At 35.1% G+C, this 21,926-nt stretch overlaps 1 protein-coding gene across 1 annotated transcript; it reads left to right on the forward strand.

Moving 5' to 3' along the window:
- Window positions 1-273: 273 nt before the first annotated feature.
- LOC129254967 (sodium/glucose cotransporter 4-like) lies at window positions 274-20,056 on the forward strand. Its single transcript, XM_054893517.2, has 12 exons — window positions 274-447; window positions 3,478-3,537; window positions 5,535-5,639; window positions 10,961-11,066; window positions 12,564-12,644; window positions 13,130-13,338; window positions 14,074-14,317; window positions 14,952-15,102; window positions 15,544-15,712; window positions 16,241-16,456; window positions 16,732-16,837; window positions 17,446-20,056. Exons 1-12 carry the CDS (start codon window positions 328-330, stop codon window positions 17,649-17,651), a joined length of 1,773 nt encoding a protein of 590 aa, XP_054749492.1. The 5' UTR covers window positions 274-327; the 3' UTR covers window positions 17,652-20,056.
- Window positions 20,057-21,926: the final 1,870 nt, after the last annotated feature.

Below are 21,926 nucleotides of genomic sequence, written 5' to 3' on the forward strand. Positions count from 1 at the left end.
GAAGGCAATGACGAGAAATGGTTTCTTTGCTTAAAAAGACATGCAGTTTCACGTCAGACTATGTAGTATAATGAAAGTTTATATTTTCGGATCTCCTTGATGGATCTTCTTCCTCCTTCTCCTCCTCCTCCTTTTCTTCTTCTTCTTCTTCTCCTTCTTCATCTTCTTCCTTCTTCTTCTTTTTCTTCTTCATTCTTCTCATCATGTTCTTCTTTTCATCATCATGATAATTAAAATCTTTCCTCGTTATTATTATCTCCATGATAACAGGCATCCTTTCAATCCAGTCGAGCAACGCTCAAGGGATACTTCTTGGCTGGTAAGAACATGCTATGGTGGCCCATTGGTGCATCGTTGTTCTCTAGTAACATTGGTTCCGGTCATTTCATTGGTCTGGCTGGGTCTGGAGCAGCAGGAGGCATTGCCGTGGGCGCCTTCGAGTTCAATGTAAGTATGCAATGTTATGTTCCCCGAAAACCAAGTAGAAAATTATTCATTCTGTAAAGTGTATTCGAAAGTGTTCAAGTAGGTTTAAGTAGGGCCACAGGCTAAAGGCATCATTTTCGTTTTGGCGAGAGAAAGAGAGAGTAGGTTGATAATGTATAATAAATTGTGATTAGATTATGAATGTGTATATATTGATTTTAAAATAAAATCAAGTTTCAATGCTTACCTATGTCATTATTTTATTTGAACCCTGTACAACATAGCGTCCTTTAAAGCAGTCCTTTCTTAATCAAAATAAAGCTACCCAACTTTATGCATTATACCCTTAAACTGTTACATGAAAGAAAATATGAAAATGATGAATATTAATAACAAGATATTACCATAGATAATTCAAACGACCTGGCTTTCAAATGTATATATATATATATATATATATATATACATTATAAAAGAGAGAGAGGGGGAGAGGGAGATCGTTTCTTTTTGCAATTTCTTGTCATGCCCACAAGAAAAGTTGCTCAAAAAATGCTTCTTTTTACCTGAATGCAACTTTCTCCAAATACCAAGAAGCCTAGTCCTACAGGTAACTTTAGGAACATTTTGATGTGAACACTCCCTCAAAATATAAACAGGATCAAAATCCTAAATAGAATCTTGTTCCCAATGGTCTTTTCTACTCACTCTTTTCGTAATTCAGAAAGGCTTCAGGAAAAGTAAATAAAATGGGTAAAAAGTGCACATTTACTTGTCTTGTTCACTTGATCATTACAAACAACTACATCATACAAGGTTCAATCATTATTAGCTTATATTGTTGTGATCGCCACAGTAATAGTCCAAAGGTTAGGTGCCCCACAACCCTCTAATGAAATAAAATGAAATGATGAATATGATTGATAATTGAGGAATATAAAGAAGCTATTGTATCCCTTAAGAAAAAAAAATCCCGCCTCAAAAACACACATCTACGCCCACAATATCCTCATAATGCTAGAATAGTATAAAAATGTGAAGGACTCCGCTTGTCTATAGTCTTATTGAACAGATCGGTATTCTCGTATTGAACAGATAGTCATGTATATACAGCGTTCAGTGGTTGCATTTTTTTTATTGGGGGAGCAGTTCAAAATAATACAATGTTATGGTTCAAATTACTTGGGAAAGACAACTGCATAGTACAAGAAAGGATCAATTTTTTCGCTAAAACCTTGAATCATTTTGGTTTGAATAGCATTTTTGCATGGCAACGACCAACCAATAACGTTGGGTTAATGTGTACTTACAACTTTTATTGTCTTGATGGCAAGGTCTGGAAAAATAAAGAAAATGCGACAATGCTGATAAGGTAAAAAATATCCAGGGTTTTTTTTGTGGCTACTGCTGTCGATTGCCGTCTCCCACTCCATGTCCATAGTGTCATTATAGTCCGGGATTATATAGTCCTCATCGGGGCTACTAATTTGTTGAGATAACGATGTCACTAATGTTACAAATGCCAGTGCCAAATTATGTCTTTCGTCACGTATTCATTATTTGTTTTTATGTAGAAAACTATACTGTCGTCATGCCATAATGCTGTTTTACAATGATCGAGAATTATAAGTCTGATAATAGACACACCATTAACAACCATGTCATTGACAAATGAGATATTGTAAAAGAATCAAATTTATTAATCAGCACGAAATAAACTAGTTTTTTTTCATGATAAGGGCGAAAAAGGAGTTGTTTGGCAGTCCTCAAATTTTCATGAGACTATATATTTAAAAGTAAGCGAGAGTTCAGAATATGAGTCTAAGAGTCGATGTGACCCTCATTAAGGGTAATTAATACACGGGGTTGTTATAGGACCTTACACCATGTAGACCTTATACGGTATAATCACCACAAAAAAAAAGGAAATCAGAGCTAGTACGGCCCATTTTCTCCCACCTCTGAGGTTAGTTAGCCAGCGCATCCTTCATATCATTCTGAAATTATTCACTTCCCTTTGTACTGATTCCACACATGCCATCAGGGTAATTGCAGTATTCAAAAGATTCGATTTTGATTTGAAATGCTGCAAACGAACACAATTGTCATGACCGAGGTCATGGAGAGTTGATAACGAACATGTATTATTATATAGAGTTAATGTCCTATTGTGGTCGATATGATGGAGGTTATATGAGATCAAGTGGTTTGAATACATGGTTGTTTGTTTGGTGTGTAGAAGATTGTTTGAAACCATGTTAATATTTATCATGTTGATTTTAGAATACATAAAGTCAAAAGTGATGGGAGTGATCACTCATCAACACAAATAAAAAATAGCGCTTCCAACTCGTTCCAAGACAAGGTCCAAATTACATAATTTTTCTTTTTATTTACATTTTGACCTTATATACACTTTCAGTAGCACTGTATCGGTACCTATATACTGAAATAATTTGAAGTGTGGTACATTATGTACATCATATTAAAAAGAATTAAATTACAAAGTAGTTTGACGATATTCGTGTTTTTTTAATTAAAGCTAGATTCCCAATAGGCCTTATAATGCGAGTGAGAGATGGGGATGTACGTTCGTAATTCACAATGACACACAAATTTCATACGCCAATGTCTTTGTCAGTCCGAAAATTAAAAAATAGGTTCGATAATCCGAACATTATAGCATTGTTCCAAAGGGTCGTTAATCCGAAAGAGAAAAATTGAGTTTATTTTTCCGAATGTTGGATAGTCCAGAAATGAAAGGTTAGTGCAGAGCAAAACAAACGTTACGAACCATACTTACCTTACTACTTAATTCGGACTCTCGAATCTTAAATCTCAATTCGTTTTCGGATTAAGTATTTACACCAAAGGAATAACGAGCCATAACCATGGTAACCAAAAGAGAGAAGTGGGAATGGCGGATGGGAAAGAGCACGATAGGTGATAATTTACGAGTATTTTCGATATGTTCCAATAATTGAATTCAATTCAAGACCATAATAATAGCCAAGTATTCCAATATTTCTTCTTTTTCTTCACTAAAATATACAGGCTATGTTTATCCTCCTGCTCCTGGGTTGGATCTTTCTTCCGGTTTACATGTCTGCAGGCGTAAGTATATCATTACTTTACTATTACTATACGACTTCTATTACTATACTTTTTTTTACTACTACTGCTGCTACTACTACTACTACTACTACTACTATCATGACTATAATACTACTACATTACTGTCATTTTATTCACCAACATTCTATTTCAGTCTTTCTTTTTGTAAACAAAATTGAATAACAGGTTAACTCTTAATTGCAAGTCATGCCGTGGTACCTTACCTTATAGCAATATTATAAAAGAATAAATATGGCTTACAAGTCAATAATGGGTCAAGATTGATCGCCTTTCTGCATCACGCATTGTATTCATGTTAAATACTCAATGGCAAGTCGTCGAACTTTTGAAGTGTTTCGTGAAATTGTTTCGTGAAAGAGAGCCCCCTCAGATCAATGGGTCGTATAACAATTAAAGTTCATAATCACAAAGTAAAGGGTGGATTCATTTTACTAATCGCTCATCGAGATTTGCTCAAGATCAATTATATCTTCCTTTTTATCACCTAATGGGTATCATGATCTTTCTGTCTGTATGTATTGATTTATCAAAATATAAATATATATACCGAGGCTCAATGAATAGGTGTGTTTTAGCTGATTCATAAACAAATGCTATATGGTATTTACAGATTTATTTATTTATTTATTTATCTATTTATTCATTTATTTATTTATTTTTGGGGGTGAAATTAAAGAGAGAGAGAGAGGAAAAAATATAAAGTAAGAGTGAGATAATGTGAGATGACAGCATTTAGAGAGCTGACATTAGTTATATCTCCTACTCAAACATTTCTTTTATCAATAAGAAATAATTCGGGGATTTTTTTACTGCTATTGTGGAAGAGGTTTATGTATTATTATTACTATATAAGTTAGTGATATTGAATATTATAGTGATTGGGAATTTTGGTTCATTGCTTTTTTAAATGACTGCCAAAACTTAAAAATCTGCCTAATTCACCTACATGATCATGATGATACCAATTGCAACTCAATATCAGTAGCTTGCCGATGCTTAAACTAGGCATATTGCCCAATCAGTTTCTAAAATGGAAAAATAATGTAGTCGATTTCGTCTTTGCTAGGTCTAGTAAAATATCAACATTTTTTGGTAGGCACCCAGGTCATTGACTGATAACTACTGGTTTTGTTTGCTTGTTCAAAGTTGAAATAAAATTTGGATTAATGGCCAATAAAACAAAGCTATTTAGACACATGCAGGTTTCTGAACAGTGGTCGCAACTATTTTTGTTATTGACTTGTTAAACACTGCAGTGTAATTATACCTATGTCGGCCTTATGCACGACTTGAACATCTTCAAAAGACTTGAACCTTCACCGGGTTTTCATTTTTTTTCTCCCCGCCTTTGAATATTTTTCTCTTTCCTTGTCCCCTTCTCTGTATTTCTATGCCATTAGATTAACACATTCTTTATATATCATCTTATCATATCATACCCCTGCCCTATACCCTATCTATCCATCTTTCTCTCCGCAAGCTCACTGAGTTCTCCTTCTCTTTCGTCCTTCTCCTTTTCTTTCTGTCTTTCGTCCGCCCTTGTTCATAACTATAATGGGCATTTGCTGAAGTCTGCAAAGACAATATTTTTCGAAACACTCGAAAATTCATACCGAGTAAACACTTGTTTCTTGACATTTCTGACAGTATTTTTGTATAATATGAATATGATCATGATGATACCAAACATAACGCAGAACTAACGATACAACAAGAAAAAAATACGTTGTTTCATATATACTTGCATATCGCTTAATTTTAGGAAATAAAAATTAAAGATATGATACGAAGTTTACTTTTTTGAGAAAGATGCACTTGATAAATATCGATTCAATATCTACTCAGAATATAATTATCAGGCAATGTGCAGTAAAATGCATATAGTTATATATGGGGTGGAAGGTTTTTTTTCGGATTTCCATGCGCTAATCAAGCTGTAATCAAATTGTTTATTTCATATTTTTATTCCATGACAGGTATTTACAATGCCAGAGTACCTGAGGAGGCGGTTTGGTGGTCAGAGAGTGAGGATCTATCTAGCTGTTCTTGCGCTCATCCTCTCAATTGTCACTAAAATATCGGTAAGATAATCATCCATGTCATCATCAACAGTCTCATTGTCGTCATCTATATCACAATGATTAACATCATCATCATCCTCTACTTCAACATCATCAGTTTCATAATGAATCGTCCAAACCCTAGAAATCTTCAATATTGTATTCATAATCATCATCATCGTCGTCGTCATCATCATCATCAGCGCCATCACTGGCGTTATAAGATCATCACATTTGTCATTACCCAAATAATGTTAGACCATCATCGTAATGATTGTTACCATTTAGTATCAGAATCATTATTATCAAGGGCCATCGCACAACCATGGTCACTATCATCAGAATCAATATCATATTCTTAAAATTTGTCTATGGTCATGGTGATGAGGAAATTTAAATTCCAAAGTCAATATGATACCGGAATAAAAATCAAATTCAAACACTAATATTCCCTCATCCTTCAAGGTACACGATGACACAATATTTGCGATTGAAACATGGTCGGTTGACTCTGAATTGGATAGGAACATTAAACATCTAGGGCAAAAGTTACTTTTGCCTGTCAAGAAAATGCAAATCATTGAACAAATGGATCTGCTGAAAATGTGATTTCCAATTGACCTGGTTTATTCGGCTGAAATCTGGAGCTTTCTGCAGGTTTGAAGGACTGTTTAGCAAAGTCTATTTATTTTTCCTGACTTGACATAAGTATGTATAAGGAGGACGAGACGACAGGTAAAAATTGTTCTGCTGCAGTGTTTAAAGATACAATGAAGTTTTTCTTTAATACCGTTACAAATATCATTGGAAATACTGTATGATGCATCACTCGGTTGTAATTGAGATATAGAAACGATAACATTAACATGATTATAAAGAGATATGTTGGCACAAATTAACACAGGACGGTTTCGACTGGGAATGATATGAAAGGTATGTTGATGACTATTGGGACCAACTTTTTAAAAGCTGTTAAATCTACTTACACACAAAGGGGGAAAAACAACTATAAACTTTAATGAAGTCGGAGTTGATAAGTATTATTTCTACCCATGTTTAGCCATTGACCCTTCCATTCCCATCATGTCTGCGATGGCGTATATCTTTAATAGTCGGGATATTATGTAATTTTCATTTTTTTTTCAAAAATACATTCTCTTATATAATTATGAATATCACGAGTGTCGAATACGGCACCGAACAGGCAATGCATCATGGGATTCTACCCCATCATCCATTAGCCATCAGATGCTAGCTCTCAAGGGAAAGATAATACGAGCGATAATACCCCTTGACCTGTTTGGTCCCCGCCAATCTCGTCTATTCTTAGAAAATATTGACATGATTGTCTGATTAAAATCTATCAAGTAAATGTGATGCTCGATATAAGCTAATCATTATACCAGGTTAAATATGGATAAGTGATGGTTAACGTAAAATAGCTGAAAATACTTATTATCAACGTAAGAAGTAATTAGCTCGGAAGAAATGGGAGGTAGTATTCCAACGGTTTAGGAAAAAGCACAAAATACAAGTAAAATATTTTGTTTATGTTTACCTAAAGACATTCATGTGAGTTATATTTTTACATACTATACTTAAAGCTTGGATGAAGGACATTTATTTCAAACAAGGGGCATTCATTTGACGAAACATATTAACGAAAATCGGTAAAACGTGGTTAAAATTCAAAATGATACCATCACACAAAGCTGCAAGGTATACATGTAGAGCTGTGACGATACTTACGAAAATTGATAGTGATCAGGAGCTATACTTTATCTCCCTTTGGTGTATGGGAAACACTGTAGGATCTATCTATCTATCTATCTGTCTGTCTGTCTGTTTGTCTATCTATCTATCTATCTATCTATCTATCTATCTCTGTATTTATCTTTATCCATTTCATTCCTTCCTCTTTTTTCCCTTGCTATACGACAGAATAATTCATCCATGTTTTGATGCATATGTTGAGTCTCTCTGTTATTAATTCCACTCAGTCATTTGATTTATCATTCATATTGCACTTCATTCAGTCTGTTGTGTGGTAACATTTGTTCGACCTATATCATTTTGCTTGCTTTACACTAATCAAATATTGATTTTTGTACCTCCTGAAATTCGTCCATAAACATGATAAATATGACCTGATTTTAGCTTCTGTAAATAGAATAAACAGATAATGGTCAGACTGCTTGTAGTGTTTGAAAGTAAACTACAATCACGCAGACTGGTGATGATATTTGATGGAGGCGTTGATCGGGGAGTGGTGAGGGGGGAGGCAGGGGCGGATCCAGCTTTTTATAAAGGGGGGGTTGGGGTGGTATGCGAGGGAGCGTAGCGACCGAGTCCAAGCGAGCGGAGCGAGCGAGGGGGGAGGGTGCGGGAGGGGGGTGTCCCCCCTCCCACAGTAGGGAAAATTTTTGAAAATCTGTGTGTGAAAATGGCGTTTTCTAAAATTACAAGTTTAAAAAAAAAGATAAGATTTAAAAAAATGGTCCCCGGATTTTTTTTTTTGGGGGGGTTGCAACCCCCCCAACCCCCCCTCTAGATCCGCTTCTGGGAGGGGCGGGGGCATAGGGGCTGCAGCATCCCCTTCTGTGTAAAATAAACGTTGGAAGTTCAAGTTATATCTCCTAAATGTATTATACAATCACAGATAATCATTGCAATGATGCAAAGTCATTTCGTGAAGGAATTATTTTTTTGTAAAAAAATAAAATATTAGTCTTTGGATATTTTATATATATCTACCAATATGTTGATGTTTAATTGGTGCCTTGATAAACTTAATTGTTTCGTATATCAATGAGAATGGTTTGAGCTGAATAATATCAGATTACTTCCAATATCTCTTATTTCATTTCAATGAGCATCTGCCTTTGCATAACTGTACAGCTCCGTCCTGTCTACTTTTTTTGGTAATAAGTAGGCCTACATAATGTTCTTATATGCCCTATGCTCAATGAGTGGCTTTTTTTCATTTTCTAGTACTCCTACCAATTCACTGTGCTGCCCTTGTAAATAGAGCAGTGGTCTTGCGGACAAGATTTGCGATAGTACCCCTCATAATTATAATAGAAATGCTTTATGAAGTTTAGGTCCAGTGATTACCCCCCCCCCCCCCCGGCCCGCATTTTAGATGTCTTCTTTGTCGGTACGAGGCAAAAATGAGGGGAAAACAAAATCTGAAGTAATAATTAGCAGTCTTCTTAAGTTTTGTGAGAGTTATATATTCTTTTTTCATTTTTTCATAGTGTGGGGGCCATTTTGGGCATTCACCTTGCCTATGGAAGCCTGACCATTTTTTTCTCTCGTGTATATTTTCTAATACGATGTCCCTCTGCATATAGCATTGGCTCTAGTCACAGCTGCTGATGTAAATTAAATAATTGCATTTGAATCAACCACATCCCTTCATTGATATTCTGGAAACAGTCCCTAGAAGTGTCCTTGGACAAATTCAAGATTCTAAAGGGGTCCAATAAGGATAACACTTATTTCAGCTGCCTCGTCAGCGGAAGATCAGTGAAACATAATACATGATGCAACGCAATAAGATTGGAATATTTAGCTCGTTGAATTTCAACACTTTAGTTGGCAATGACTGTGATAATCGCCCCCATAACTTTCTTGTCAATAAAACACTTAGTCTATTTTGTGGACCGTTACTTGTGGCCAAATGGACTAGTCGTCGGACTTTAAAGCAGAAGGTCGTGGATTCAAATCTTAGCCATGGTGTGATTTCTATCAGCAAAAAATTTGTCCACATTGTGCTGCACTGCACGTGAGGTAAATGTTTACCTGGCATAAATTAATTTCTTGAAATACTTGTGCGCTGTCTGGCCGCCAGGCTATAGAAAAGCCGGGATATTTATATCCAAGTCCTTTGAAAGCACATAGAAAAGTTATATAAAAAATGTGATATGCGCTCTGCAATAACTGTTTGTTATTATTATTGCTGTCACTATTATTATTATTATCATTATTATTTTTATCATCATCATCATCATCATCATTTTCATTATCATTATCATTATGTTGGGTTTAGCAAGATCGAAGAAACAAGCCAGGGGATAAACAAACAAAGAAAGCAAAAACCAATATAGGCGTGGGGGGGGGGGGGGTGGGACTGTTAAAGAGCAAAATCTGACCCTGTCAATGCATCATCCACACAAACAGAATTAATGCAAATTTTATTTCATTCAAGGCAAAATAATGTGCCTCGACAATGTCATGCACTTACATGTGGATTTATTGAATAAAGTGCATACTTAGGTACAGAAAATACAGTTCTTGTAATAGTTAAATAAATAAGAAATCTGGAAATCTGGAAAATCAAGACCATGAAATATAGTCGCTGGTTCTTTGAAATCTGTCAATTCAAAATGATAGTTTGAATTTTTCAAGCAAGACCATCTTCAAAAACACGAAGAACAAACACTAAGTTCTTCATGCACCGTTTCATTTTACACTGCCGTCATTACATTCTTGAATAAGTCCTTTGTAAAATTCATGTCAGGTATGTTTGTATCTTATTTCAGTCTGTGTCATGCACCTTTTGCCTACATTTTACCCGACGTCTCGTTCTTAACATGATTTTAATGCAAAATATCTAATTCAAAGTACTTTAACCCAGTGTTTGTTAGATATACATGTACTGCGGAAAGACATGGTTAACAAACTCTTTCTCCATCCTCCTCTTCCGCTTAGCTCTTAATTATTCTAGCTTCTTCTTCTTCTCAATTTCTCTTATTATTCTTCCTTCTTCTTCTACTACTTCTTCTTCTTCTAGCCATATTTGCTGTTTCAAATACTTTAAATGGCCCGGCCTCTATGCAATCACTGAGTGCATGCATGAGGAATAGCGGAAACGAGAAAAAGATTTTCGAAATGTCCTATATGACATAGACCTACTTCCAACGTGCTGGCGGATATGTATTGTCGTTCCGTCATACTTAAGTATTTTTAATTTGATGACAATTTGATTACGGTAAACTGAATTTCAGGTATGACTGGGAGCTATCTCGCTGCCGGGCTCGCTGCCTTACCCTATATAGATTTACTGTTGGTGGTGTCTGATTTCTCTGAAGAATACAGACTGTAAATACCATCATATGCCTCTTACGTCCTGTACGAAATAATAATATTAATTCAGTATGTTATTCTCATAATATAGTTTAACAGAATCCTCCTTAACCATCTTCCATAGATGAGTCATGTAAGTTTATATAAATGTGATGAATGCATTGACATCAATATTGAAATCTACAGTGACGGATTTATCATGCAGTTTAAAGTTTAAAAAACAAAATTACCAATTTAAATCATTATTTCTGTAGGTGGATCTGTTTGCTGGAGCTTTGTTCGTTCAGCAGTCCCTCGGATGGGATCTATATCTATCGATCATCATCCTCCTGGCTATCACAGCAGTGTACACTGTAATTGGTGAGTCCATTTTCGAACGTTGTATCACGACGACTATTCCCACCCCATTCAAATATATATATAGACTATAAGGGGAATATTGATCGAAAAGGGGAAACTCTTTGTTCACGTTTTCTCGCCTGTTTAGATTTTTTATCGCTGATACCCAATCGGTTTTAAAGCGTTTTTTCTCCAAATGAGGACTGCAAGATAAGGGGGGAGGGGGGCTTCAAAAGGACATTACAGACATTGAATTGTCAATGGTATTATTCAATGAAAATGTTGGGTTTTTTAAGAAGTAAAAAAAAAAGGATTTGATAGATGTACTTAAAAGACCTTTTCTCGAAAAGGGATACTCAATTCAAATAAAGACGTAATACGTTTGACAAAAAGTACGACTTACTTGGAGAGACACGATGCCATTATCGAGCGATCGGGTTCGGTTAATGCCCCAACACTTTTGCACCAATAATGATTTTCAATATGTAGGTCAGTGAGAAACTTGTCATTTGTGACGATTCATTCCACAAATACATCTGTGTCAATGTCCTCTTGTTTGAACCATTTCGTAAGCCTTGGACATTTTATGGGAATCAATATTTAGCTTAGAGCTCAATGACATACCAAGATTGCTGCCTCCCCTTGGCTTCATTTCCCGCCTCTTTCTGTCTCTTGCTCTATCTCTCTCGTCTTTATCTGCCTCTTTCTTTCTGCATCTTTCTCCCTATCTCTCTTCATCTCCCCCTCTATATATTCCGGACTGTTCCCATTTACTACGGGGACACTCTCTACAACGCACCAATACCTTTGAAAATGCAAGTCAAGTCACAGAGGAGAGCTGAGAGGCTTTTGTCGAAACTTGGTGGATCGGGACAGCATATCGGAATCTCTTGACTCTGGACAACGAAATATTTGCAATGGCTCGACCAGTGCAAATCTTAGGTTGATCTGCTGTCCCAGTCCACCAACTTTCGACAAAAGCCTCTCAGCTCTCCATTGTGGTTTTAATTGCATTTTCAAAGGAATCGGTACGTTATAGAGTGTCTCCGTAGTAAATGCGAAAACTCTCTATTTCTTTATCACGTAATCAAGTTGTAAGATGATATATATAATTGCATCTCTCTGTTTTCTATCCACCCTTTTCCACTTCAACCTCAGCCTGTCCTTCTATTATCGATTGAGTCTTTCTTTCTTTTATTGTTTCAAACATGTTCTAAAAATGCTGTAAAAAAGTTTGTTATGGCTTCTCCTCCTCGGGTGACTACACAGGTCCTCTCCAGTGAAGGGTAGTTAATATTGGTGATCGTTTATAATCATAAGAATCTAAATCACTTGTATATGTGTGATATATATTGTAGATAATGCATAAGACAGAAATTGCTAAAAATTTATGCTACCAATATTTCCTAGAAAATTGTGGCAATATGGGACATCACTGTAAATGTAGTGATCATTTTCATTATATCGAAATTATTTCATTCTCAATTACATTAAATTTGAAAATCTGATAAACTTTAGGTGGTCTATCTGCTGTGATCTACACTGATGCCTTGCAGACGGCTATCATGTTGATTGGAGCTCTGGTCCTTATGATTCTATGTAAGTATATCATTTATTTTCTTCATTCACAATTCTTAAAAATAGATATATAATGTTAATTTTGCACATAGCGCAGACTTGTATAAAGTTTGATACATGTAGGTTTGCTGTTATTTCGTTTACTCCGACGAAAATGAAATATGCGTACCTTATACCTGAGAGTGAACAGCAAGCACATGCTTTCCAATCTGTTTAAAGGTAAAGGTTGAAAAGACATTCTCATCTCTACCTCGATCTCCAAAATCCTGAAACTCAGTTGTATATCCTGGCTTGTATAAATAAAAAAAAGATGTATTTTTACTTTGCCCATGTCAATTTGTCATTGGAACCTACTTGTATGTGAAGGCCCTACTTGAAGAACAGTATTGCAAGCTTCCCCCAAAACAAACGTTTGTATGAGGAATATAAGCAGGGACCTAATGTCTGTTCTGAAGTTACCCCTTTGTCGTTCATTGTATTTACACCACTCTTTATTACTCTGTCAGGTTTTATTGAGGTACCTTACAATGAGCTGTTCATCAAATACTTCCAGGCCATCCCCGAAACCACATTAAACAACCCTAACACTACCTGCGGATTTCCCCGTTCTGATGCCTTCCACATTTTCCGTGATCCACTGACAGCAGATCTTCCCTGGCCAGGAATGATCTTTGGTATCACAATCTCTTCTATCTGGTACTGGTGTACAGATCAAGTAAGTAGGGAAAAAAACGTTTTGTTTTGTCTTGTCGTTGAAAAAAGTTTTAGGTCATATTATGGTCTTGATGTCGTCGAGGTATTGAGGATGCCATGGCTTTGATTTAATGTGATGTGATAATGATGGAGAATATGAAGAAGTGAAGAAAGTATTACTCCGTCTATTGTTATATCGTGATTACATGCAAAATTTGGGGTTAACCCTCCTCCCCCCTCGCACTTTTGTGAAGAACAAAGGGACGTATATATGTATGCCGAATGGAGTTTAGAAAATAAAGGGGAAGTGGAAATGCATACATATTGGTTATGTTTTGTAGATGATAAGTAATCCTTTCACAAATGGAGTGACTCGTAACCTACATTGTATTTTAAGAGTGAAAACATTGCAATTTGTTGCACAGTATCCACATCTTTACCAACATTTATCCTACAAATCTGTAGCCTAAGTTATTGGATGATTATCTTAATTAAGCTTTACCAACAAAAATAAGAGTGTGTTGTTTTTAATTGAATCTGATTAGTATTCAGGGGGGGGGGGCTTTCATTGAAAGAAATTCTTTTCTGATGTTTTACCAGACAATTACATAGTAACAGTCAGACACCTGTATTTCTCAGTCAATCAAACTCATGAATAATTGTCATAAGAAAAATAATGATGAAGCAATCTCCAATTAGATACTCTTCTTTGAACAAGTGTACATAATATATCATTTTTTTCATTTTTTTCTTACAGGTTATCGTTCAACGAGCACTTGCTGCCAAGTCTCTCTCCCATGCCAAAGGTGGTTGTGTTATGGCTGCCTTCCTCAAGATCTTACCCATGTTCCTCATCGTGTTTCCAGGAATGGTATCCAGGACCCTCTACCCAAATAAGGTAGCCTGTGCTGACCCTGCTGAATGTCTCAAATATTGTCAGAGTGAAACGGCTTGTACCAACGTGGCATACCCTCTTCTTGTTGTGAACATCATGCCTGTTGGTATGTTCAGTATTTCTGTTCCTTTTAAGAATACAGTCAAGTGAAAGACAACTACATAGTCAACAAATGGTCGGAAGTAAATATGAGATAGGCCTTATATATTCTGACATTACTCTGTAATAGTGAACAAATTCGGAGACACATCTTTAACCGGAAAAGTGATATCATTTGGCTGGCTCTCCGGGTATCGTCGCTCCATCTCAAACACTGGACTGAAATGAAAGCTCACTTCAACAATTAACTCTGAATGATAATTTTATAATTAGAATACTGTTTATCTTTATGTGTAAAGTCCTGGAAGTAATAAGATAAGAAAAGTGGATAGAAATGGAGGTGAATTGGAAAGGCGAGAAAGTGGAGGTTTGAAAGTAGAGTATTCTTTTTTAATGAGTATAAACCAGGAGTGGAAAGCCTGCCAACTACTCAGCTTTCCACTCCTTCTGGTAAGGACTACACTCATTTAAAAAAGAATACTATACTTTCAAACCTCCACTTTCTCACCTTTCCAATGCACCTCCATTTCGATCAACTTTTCTTATCTTAGTCCTTCCAGGATTTTACACATGGTACCGAAAATCCCTTCGCGATTTCTCACTATGCAAACCTTCAAACATCAACTGTTAATCTTGTTTAGGTGCTCGTGGATTAATGTTGGCTGTGATCATGAGTGCTCTGATGAGTTCATTGACATCGATCTTTAACAGCAGTTCTACGATCTTTACCATCGATATTTGGCGCCGAATCAGACAAAATTCAAGCGAGACTGAACTTATGATTGTAGGAAGGTAAGAATTATAAGCAATTTAGACCATGGGGTGTATTTCAAGGGTAAGGTATATGCATTTATGTCTAAGACTTGGCTCCTCTCATCAATGTTTTTTGTAAGCTTTGAAAATCTCTTCACAGAAAGATATATAGATTTGAAACTTAACCAATAGTTAATGGGTCTTGATTCTTCTGAAGTATCTTTTGATTCTGTTGTGATCTCTGTGTATTTATTCCGATGTACCGCGATTTGGGGAACTTTAAAACCTTATATATTGCAGTTTTAAATAGTCAGAAAAAAAAGCAGTCTGCACTACATTCAAATAGTTATTCAGTAACTCAATTGATTATTTCTAACAATTCAAATCTGAACCTTCTGCATGCTAAAGTTTTCATTATTTTAATAATTATCCTCATTTGACTAATGTATATTTCCTTTTCATCCTTTCCTATCAATGTAGAATCTTCATTCTGATAATGGTTGGAATCAGTATTCTTTGGATTCCCATCATCCAGGCATCTCAGGGAGGTCGTCTTTTTGATTACATCCAAGCTGTCACAAGCTACCTAGCTCCTCCCATATGCGCTGTCTTCCTTATGGCTATTATATGGGAACGTGTTAATGAAAAGGTACACTTTATCTTTATATGCCAAACAAAGACAGTTAGGAAGACAACATCCCTCTTTCCATCAACCATTAGTAAGATTCTGGTAGCATTCAATGTTGAATCATGGCCGCTGTACCGACCAATCGTCCAAATTTTCAAAACTGGATGAACCAAGTTTGTACTGGTATTAGCAGACAGACAAATGGGTCTATACTCCCAAAGAAAATTTGTCCCAATAATTTAGAAACAATGTTGCGTCATTTCCAATAAGTAATCTGATGAGGCCTCATGATGTTAGTCAGTATTACAGCAAACACCTATTCCACAAACTACATGCAATGAAAATTTCCTAAATAAGTTTAAGCTGTTTCAGCTTTTCTAATTTTATTTCACAAATTGCAAATTTTTTAACTTTCCAGTATTTCATAATTCCCTAGTATTTTTTCTTCACATTTTCTTTAAACTTCTTAGAGTTACTGATGTTACCATGGTGGTGATATAACTATTAACAAGTTGATCATTTGTTTCTTTATTGTTTTTTTTTTACTAGGGAGCATTCTGGGGTCTAATGGCTGGTTTGGTTGTTGGTTTAGTTCGTATGATCCTTGACTTTGCCTACCCAGCACCAAGCTGTGGTGATGAAGACAACAGACCTGCTGTAATTGCTAACATGCACTACCTCTATTTTGGCATGTTCCTATTTGCCTTTGTGTGTCTCTTTACGGCAGTTGTCAGCCTGCTTACTACACCTATCCCATCAAAATATGTAAGTAGCTTGCTCGTAACACTCTAAAGTTTAGGTGCCTCTTTCTGTTGTAAATATTCTCAAGTGAAAAAAAAATAATGCCACAGTTACCATGTTGACTACTAATTGTTGTATTCATATTTAGAAAATATTGTGTAGTTAATAAGATTTCAAGTAAGAAGAACCTTTTAGTTACATATTAGAAAACTCCACAGAACTTGACATTATGTTACTCCATCATTTAGTCTCCTTTCCCAATAATTGTGAGGTCTTTTTAAAATGTTTTTCATTCGCAGCTTGTTCATCTGACATGGGCAACACGTCATAGCACTCTTGAACGCCAGGATCTATCCATTTCTGAGGTACAAGAACTCAAGGAAAAGATCATTGATGAACCAGAAGGTATGTCGAGATATCATTTCATGCAATTTAAGTTTTTTTTTCCAAAATTCTTTTCAAACTGCCTCAGTCATTCATACTCATCACACATTGATTTACTGGTTTTAAGGGGGATTTTTAAGCAATTTAATCATAAACGCTCAAACAACAGATCAAAGACTATACTTCTTTACTGACATGTTTTGATGTGATCATATTTTTTGTGTAAAAAAAACAAACTTTGGAGTCGCAGGATGATTATATGGGAACCCTCGCTCTTGGACATGATATAATTTTCTTTTATTTTTGATGAACTGGAAATATTTTTTAAAGGTACTTTCTTTCAGAAACTGAATGGTGAGTCATAAATTATTTGTGGGCAATGAATATATGGTCAACTCCACAAATCATTGGCAATGATGCTTTTGACTTAAAGAAATATATATGTATTTTGTATAATGACAAGCTCTAAACTAAATAGCTTTATGTACATATAGATATTGTCTTGTCATTAAATTGCCATCTGAATTCTTCTCTGTCAAATCATGTTAGCTTATTTGACTTATGAAGAAACGTTTCATTGTGGTTCAATATAACCATCTAATCTCTTCATATTTTCTTTGCATTTGCAGAAGAGGAGGAGGTGACATTTAGCCGTAAGCTTGTCGATTGGATGTGTGGTACAGGCAAGCAACCTGAGATGACTCCAGAACAAAAGGAAGAACAGATGAAGAGGATGACAGATATCAAAGAAACCAAGAGAGATAGGATCATCTTGAACGTTTCAGCAGTCTTAGCAATGGGTGTCAGCATCTTTTTCTGGGCTTACTATGGATAACACCACCACAACAATTTTGTATTTTTTAAAATAAACATTGATCTCCTTGTAGGATTTCTGGTTGAATCTTGAAATGATTTTGTCAAGGTGGTGATTTATTGCTCATTTTCCTGCAGGGAAATGTGTATTTTAATAATTAGGTAATAATAGTTATTTCATTCATCCAGATCAATTTTTGTGATAATGACAATGGGATTTTAAAACTTTGAATCCTTGTGGGGGTGTCAATATCTAGTAAGAATTTTATTCATACATGATGCAAGCAATTTATATGTAGCATTTGTGTTAAATGTATATGCAAGTTTGTTAGTTTTCTAGTACATGATTCCCTGCACATTAAATAAGGGTTATTTATCCATTCCTACTTGGTTAGATTATCAACAGAGCGTCAACTAAATTGTTGTTCTCAAAATATTATAGAGAAAACTTTTTACAATGGTATATGCATGATTTTCAACCTTGTTACTAGCATATTCAATTTACATAGCTTTGTTGATATGAAATAAGTTATTCAAAGAACATTTCAGGAAGACCATCAAATGTATTTTTAAAAATAGATTTTTTTTGACAAAATAATATTTGTGGCAAGGTAACATAATGCATGAATATACATGGACCAGTAATTTCTAATCCATTAAGAATCTTTGGATTTGAATGTTCATTAACAATTGTGCCTTAATTCATAGTATACTGAAATTTTTCTTGAGATGAAATTTGAGTTTGCCTAAATCTTATCTTAAGTAACATCATTTATTGATTCAGATTAAAATGGGAATCAAAGTATGGATCTGCAGGGTAAAATATGTTGGTGGTTCTAGCTTTATAGGCACTACATTTCATTTCTTCTCTTTTTTCATTAATGCTTGTTCACTGATGCTTGCAGTAAAATAATTCACATTCAAAATCTGGGTTGGTAGAATTTAATTATTAAAAAAGAATCAGTTATTTTTCAAGGAATGAGTTTGCCGTCTTGTTTCACTATCTATGAATCAAATTCTAAACGGATTATCAAATAATGTGCAGTTTTTAATTTGATCACAAGACTCTGAAAGAGTAAATCTGTATAGGTCTACATTTAGAATGACTTCATTTCACAATAGTAGATGTATAGTGTATCTCTGCTTTCTCCACTCAAACCTTCTTCACCCCCCCCCCCATTCTTTCTCTCTGAATCTCTGTTTTCTTGGTCATTTTGTATTTAATATCTTTATGGAATACATTTGAATATGAAGAGATATATTAGAAATCATGCAATGTACATACATGAAATGTATATTTTTGAAGATAGAGCTATAATGATTTTATCATAATGATTGAACATATACCTCTTGATTGACATCATTCAGTCAGTGACACTATGTATATATTTCTTCTGTTAATTGTAGAATGGGATTTTTTTTTATCATGTAGGAGAGCAACACCATTCACAATCAGACAGACAGTGATGCCAATGACATATCATGCTGAAATTTCTATTTTGACCTCTTCACAAATCTTGTATACCTGTTGAAGCGTATTACAAACTCTTTTTTTACTGTAATCGGCATGGACTGAATATTTACTCATAAAAATTAAGACACCAAGGAAGGAGTTGCCTTTACAAGCAATGGAAATTTGATAAGGGTTGAGGGAACAGACTTCACAGATTGATGACAGCAGTTCACAATGAGATGCTCTTAATTTGTTTGGTTCAAAAAGAGTTGCATGGAAGTGTCATGAGCTTTGATCTAAAACAGTCATGTGTTCTTCGAAAAAAAAAAATGTCTTGTCAATTATGTGTAAGACTAAAAATCGAAGGGATTCATACATAAAAGGGTGGAGGCCAGGGTTAGATGGGTGGGACCAACCCTAAAGATTAATATTTTTCATGATTTTATGATTCAAGTTGAATTGAATCAACTGAAATAGATCCTTTACTGATATGACTGCAGTGTATTAAATACTATGGCTGCTTGATTATTTACATCGGGACGATAGGATATTATGAAGATCGGTTTTATGAACATCCATGATTTTAACCTGTGATTTAAAAATGGATGGTTTAAATAAAATATTTTTGTTGTTCCACTTTGTTTGCAATTTCTTGGATTCTTCTCTGAAGTCCTACAATAATAAGCAAGACATAATACTTTCCTGAAAATTGATTTAAAAAATAATGTCATTAGAGCATCGCCTTTTATTTTGCTGTATGTATTCCAATCATAGATTTTAACCAATGATTAATAAATCAAACTTGACATTAATCACTTAAGACATTCATCTTGCATAACTTGTTCCCCACAAAAACAAAAAGAGGAAGGCAACACGCTTGTGGCCAGTTGATTGAATTTAAAACATGTATGTATAAATCTCATATGATGTGTCATTGTTGAATCATGTTAATGATTAAATTTTATTGAAATGCATTTCGGTTTTGTGATATATTCATTTTTGAATGGTTTAATATGATTATTATTTTGTTTTCCCTTTTTCTACAATACATGAACACATCTTGCAAATCTAAAAATAGCCACTTAATTGAGGAAAAAAGTATAATGCTTTTTAAATGAAAACAAAGATAAAAGATAGGATTCACATATTCACCCACTGACAATTGAATACATAAAACATTAAGTGGAGCGCCTCTGGCAGACTCTCACTTGCATTACGCGATTCAATATAGCAGCAGTGCTGACTTTGAAAACTACTGTAAAATAATTATTCACAAAAAACACCATTCATATAATGATACAATACTACGTTTATTGACCCTAAATGACATTTGACCTTGATCATGTGACCTAAGATTGTCAGTGATACTTGATTACCCATGTCCACAATTCATAAACTATATCCATAAACTTTGAAAGTTATGACAGCAATTTAATAATTACCTCCAACATGGCTAAAGTTCATTGACCCTAATGACCTTTGACCTTGGTCATGTGATCTGAAACTCGCACAGAATGTTCAGTAATATTCGGTTACCCTTATGCCCAAGTTTCATGAACTAGATCCATATACTTTTTCAGTTATGATGACATTTCAAAAACTTAACCTTGGGTTAAGATTTCGATGTTGACTCCCCAACATGGTCTAAGTTCATTGACCCTAAATGACCTTTGACCTTGGCCATGTGACCTGAAACTCGCACAGAATGTTCAGTGATACTTGATTATTCTTATGTCCAAGTTTAATGAACTAGACCGATACAATTTCAGAGTTATGATGGTAATTCAACAAATAAGCCCAAAATGGCCAAAGTTCATTGACCTTAAATGACCTAGGTGATGTGACCTGAAACTCGCACAGGATGTTCAGTAATATTAGGTTACCCTTATGCCCAAGTTTCATGAACTAGAACCATATACTTTTTAAGTTATGCTGTCATTTAAATACTTAGGCCCGTATTCTGAAGTCAGGTTTAACTAAGACCCCGGTCTAAGTCTGTGCTAAAATTATGGGTAGCCAAATGTTTCAACATTTTTATTAAGTTGTATGTTTCTTATGTGTACTTTGCTCTTTCCTGATTCATCGATGGTGAAGACAATAATTTATTTATACTTCCTACACAACTATGAATGATTTGAGAGCCAAATGAGCTGAAATATTATATCTCTACTGTTAGTGATTTACGTAACAATTGGCTGTCCATACTTAAACCACAACTTTAAACCTAAGTATAAGTTAAACCCGACTTCAGAATACGGGCCTTAACCTTCGGTTAAGATTTTATGTTGACGCCGCCGCCATCGGAAAAGCGACGCCTATAGTCTCACTCTGCTATGCAGGTGAGACAAAAACACTGGAAAATAAACAACTCTAAATGGATAAACAAAATATATGAACAAAAAAGATAACCAAATAGACAGTTTTATTACGTAAAAATTAGTATTCAGGGAACTTTATCTAAAAATTGCCTTTTTTTTGGGAGTATAGTTCTGAATGATGACCTTTAATGGGTCATTGTTTACTTTAATGAGATACAACCCCCAGGTCTCAAAACTTAAAAACAGTTTTCATCAGTTTCCAGATTAACCCCACAGCCTTGCACTCTTAGAAATTGCTCTAGTGCCTCCTTACATCCATTTGTTTTCTACTGCATCTTCCACCAATAATTCTTCCATGTCTTCTTTGGTTGCCCCCTCCCTCCTGACTATTCTCCTGAAACTCAAAAAACTTTCTCATAACTTGATCAAATTCCCTCCACAAAACATAAGTACCGCTCCTCAACACATGTCCATACCACCAAACTCTATTCACCTAAAGCTGCTATCTGGTCCACCACTTCTCTTA

The sequence above is a fragment of the Lytechinus pictus genome, chromosome 2 (assembly GCF_037042905.1).
Source record: "Lytechinus pictus isolate F3 Inbred chromosome 2, Lp3.0, whole genome shotgun sequence".
NCBI lineage: Eukaryota > Metazoa > Echinodermata > Echinoidea > Temnopleuroida > Toxopneustidae > Lytechinus > Lytechinus pictus.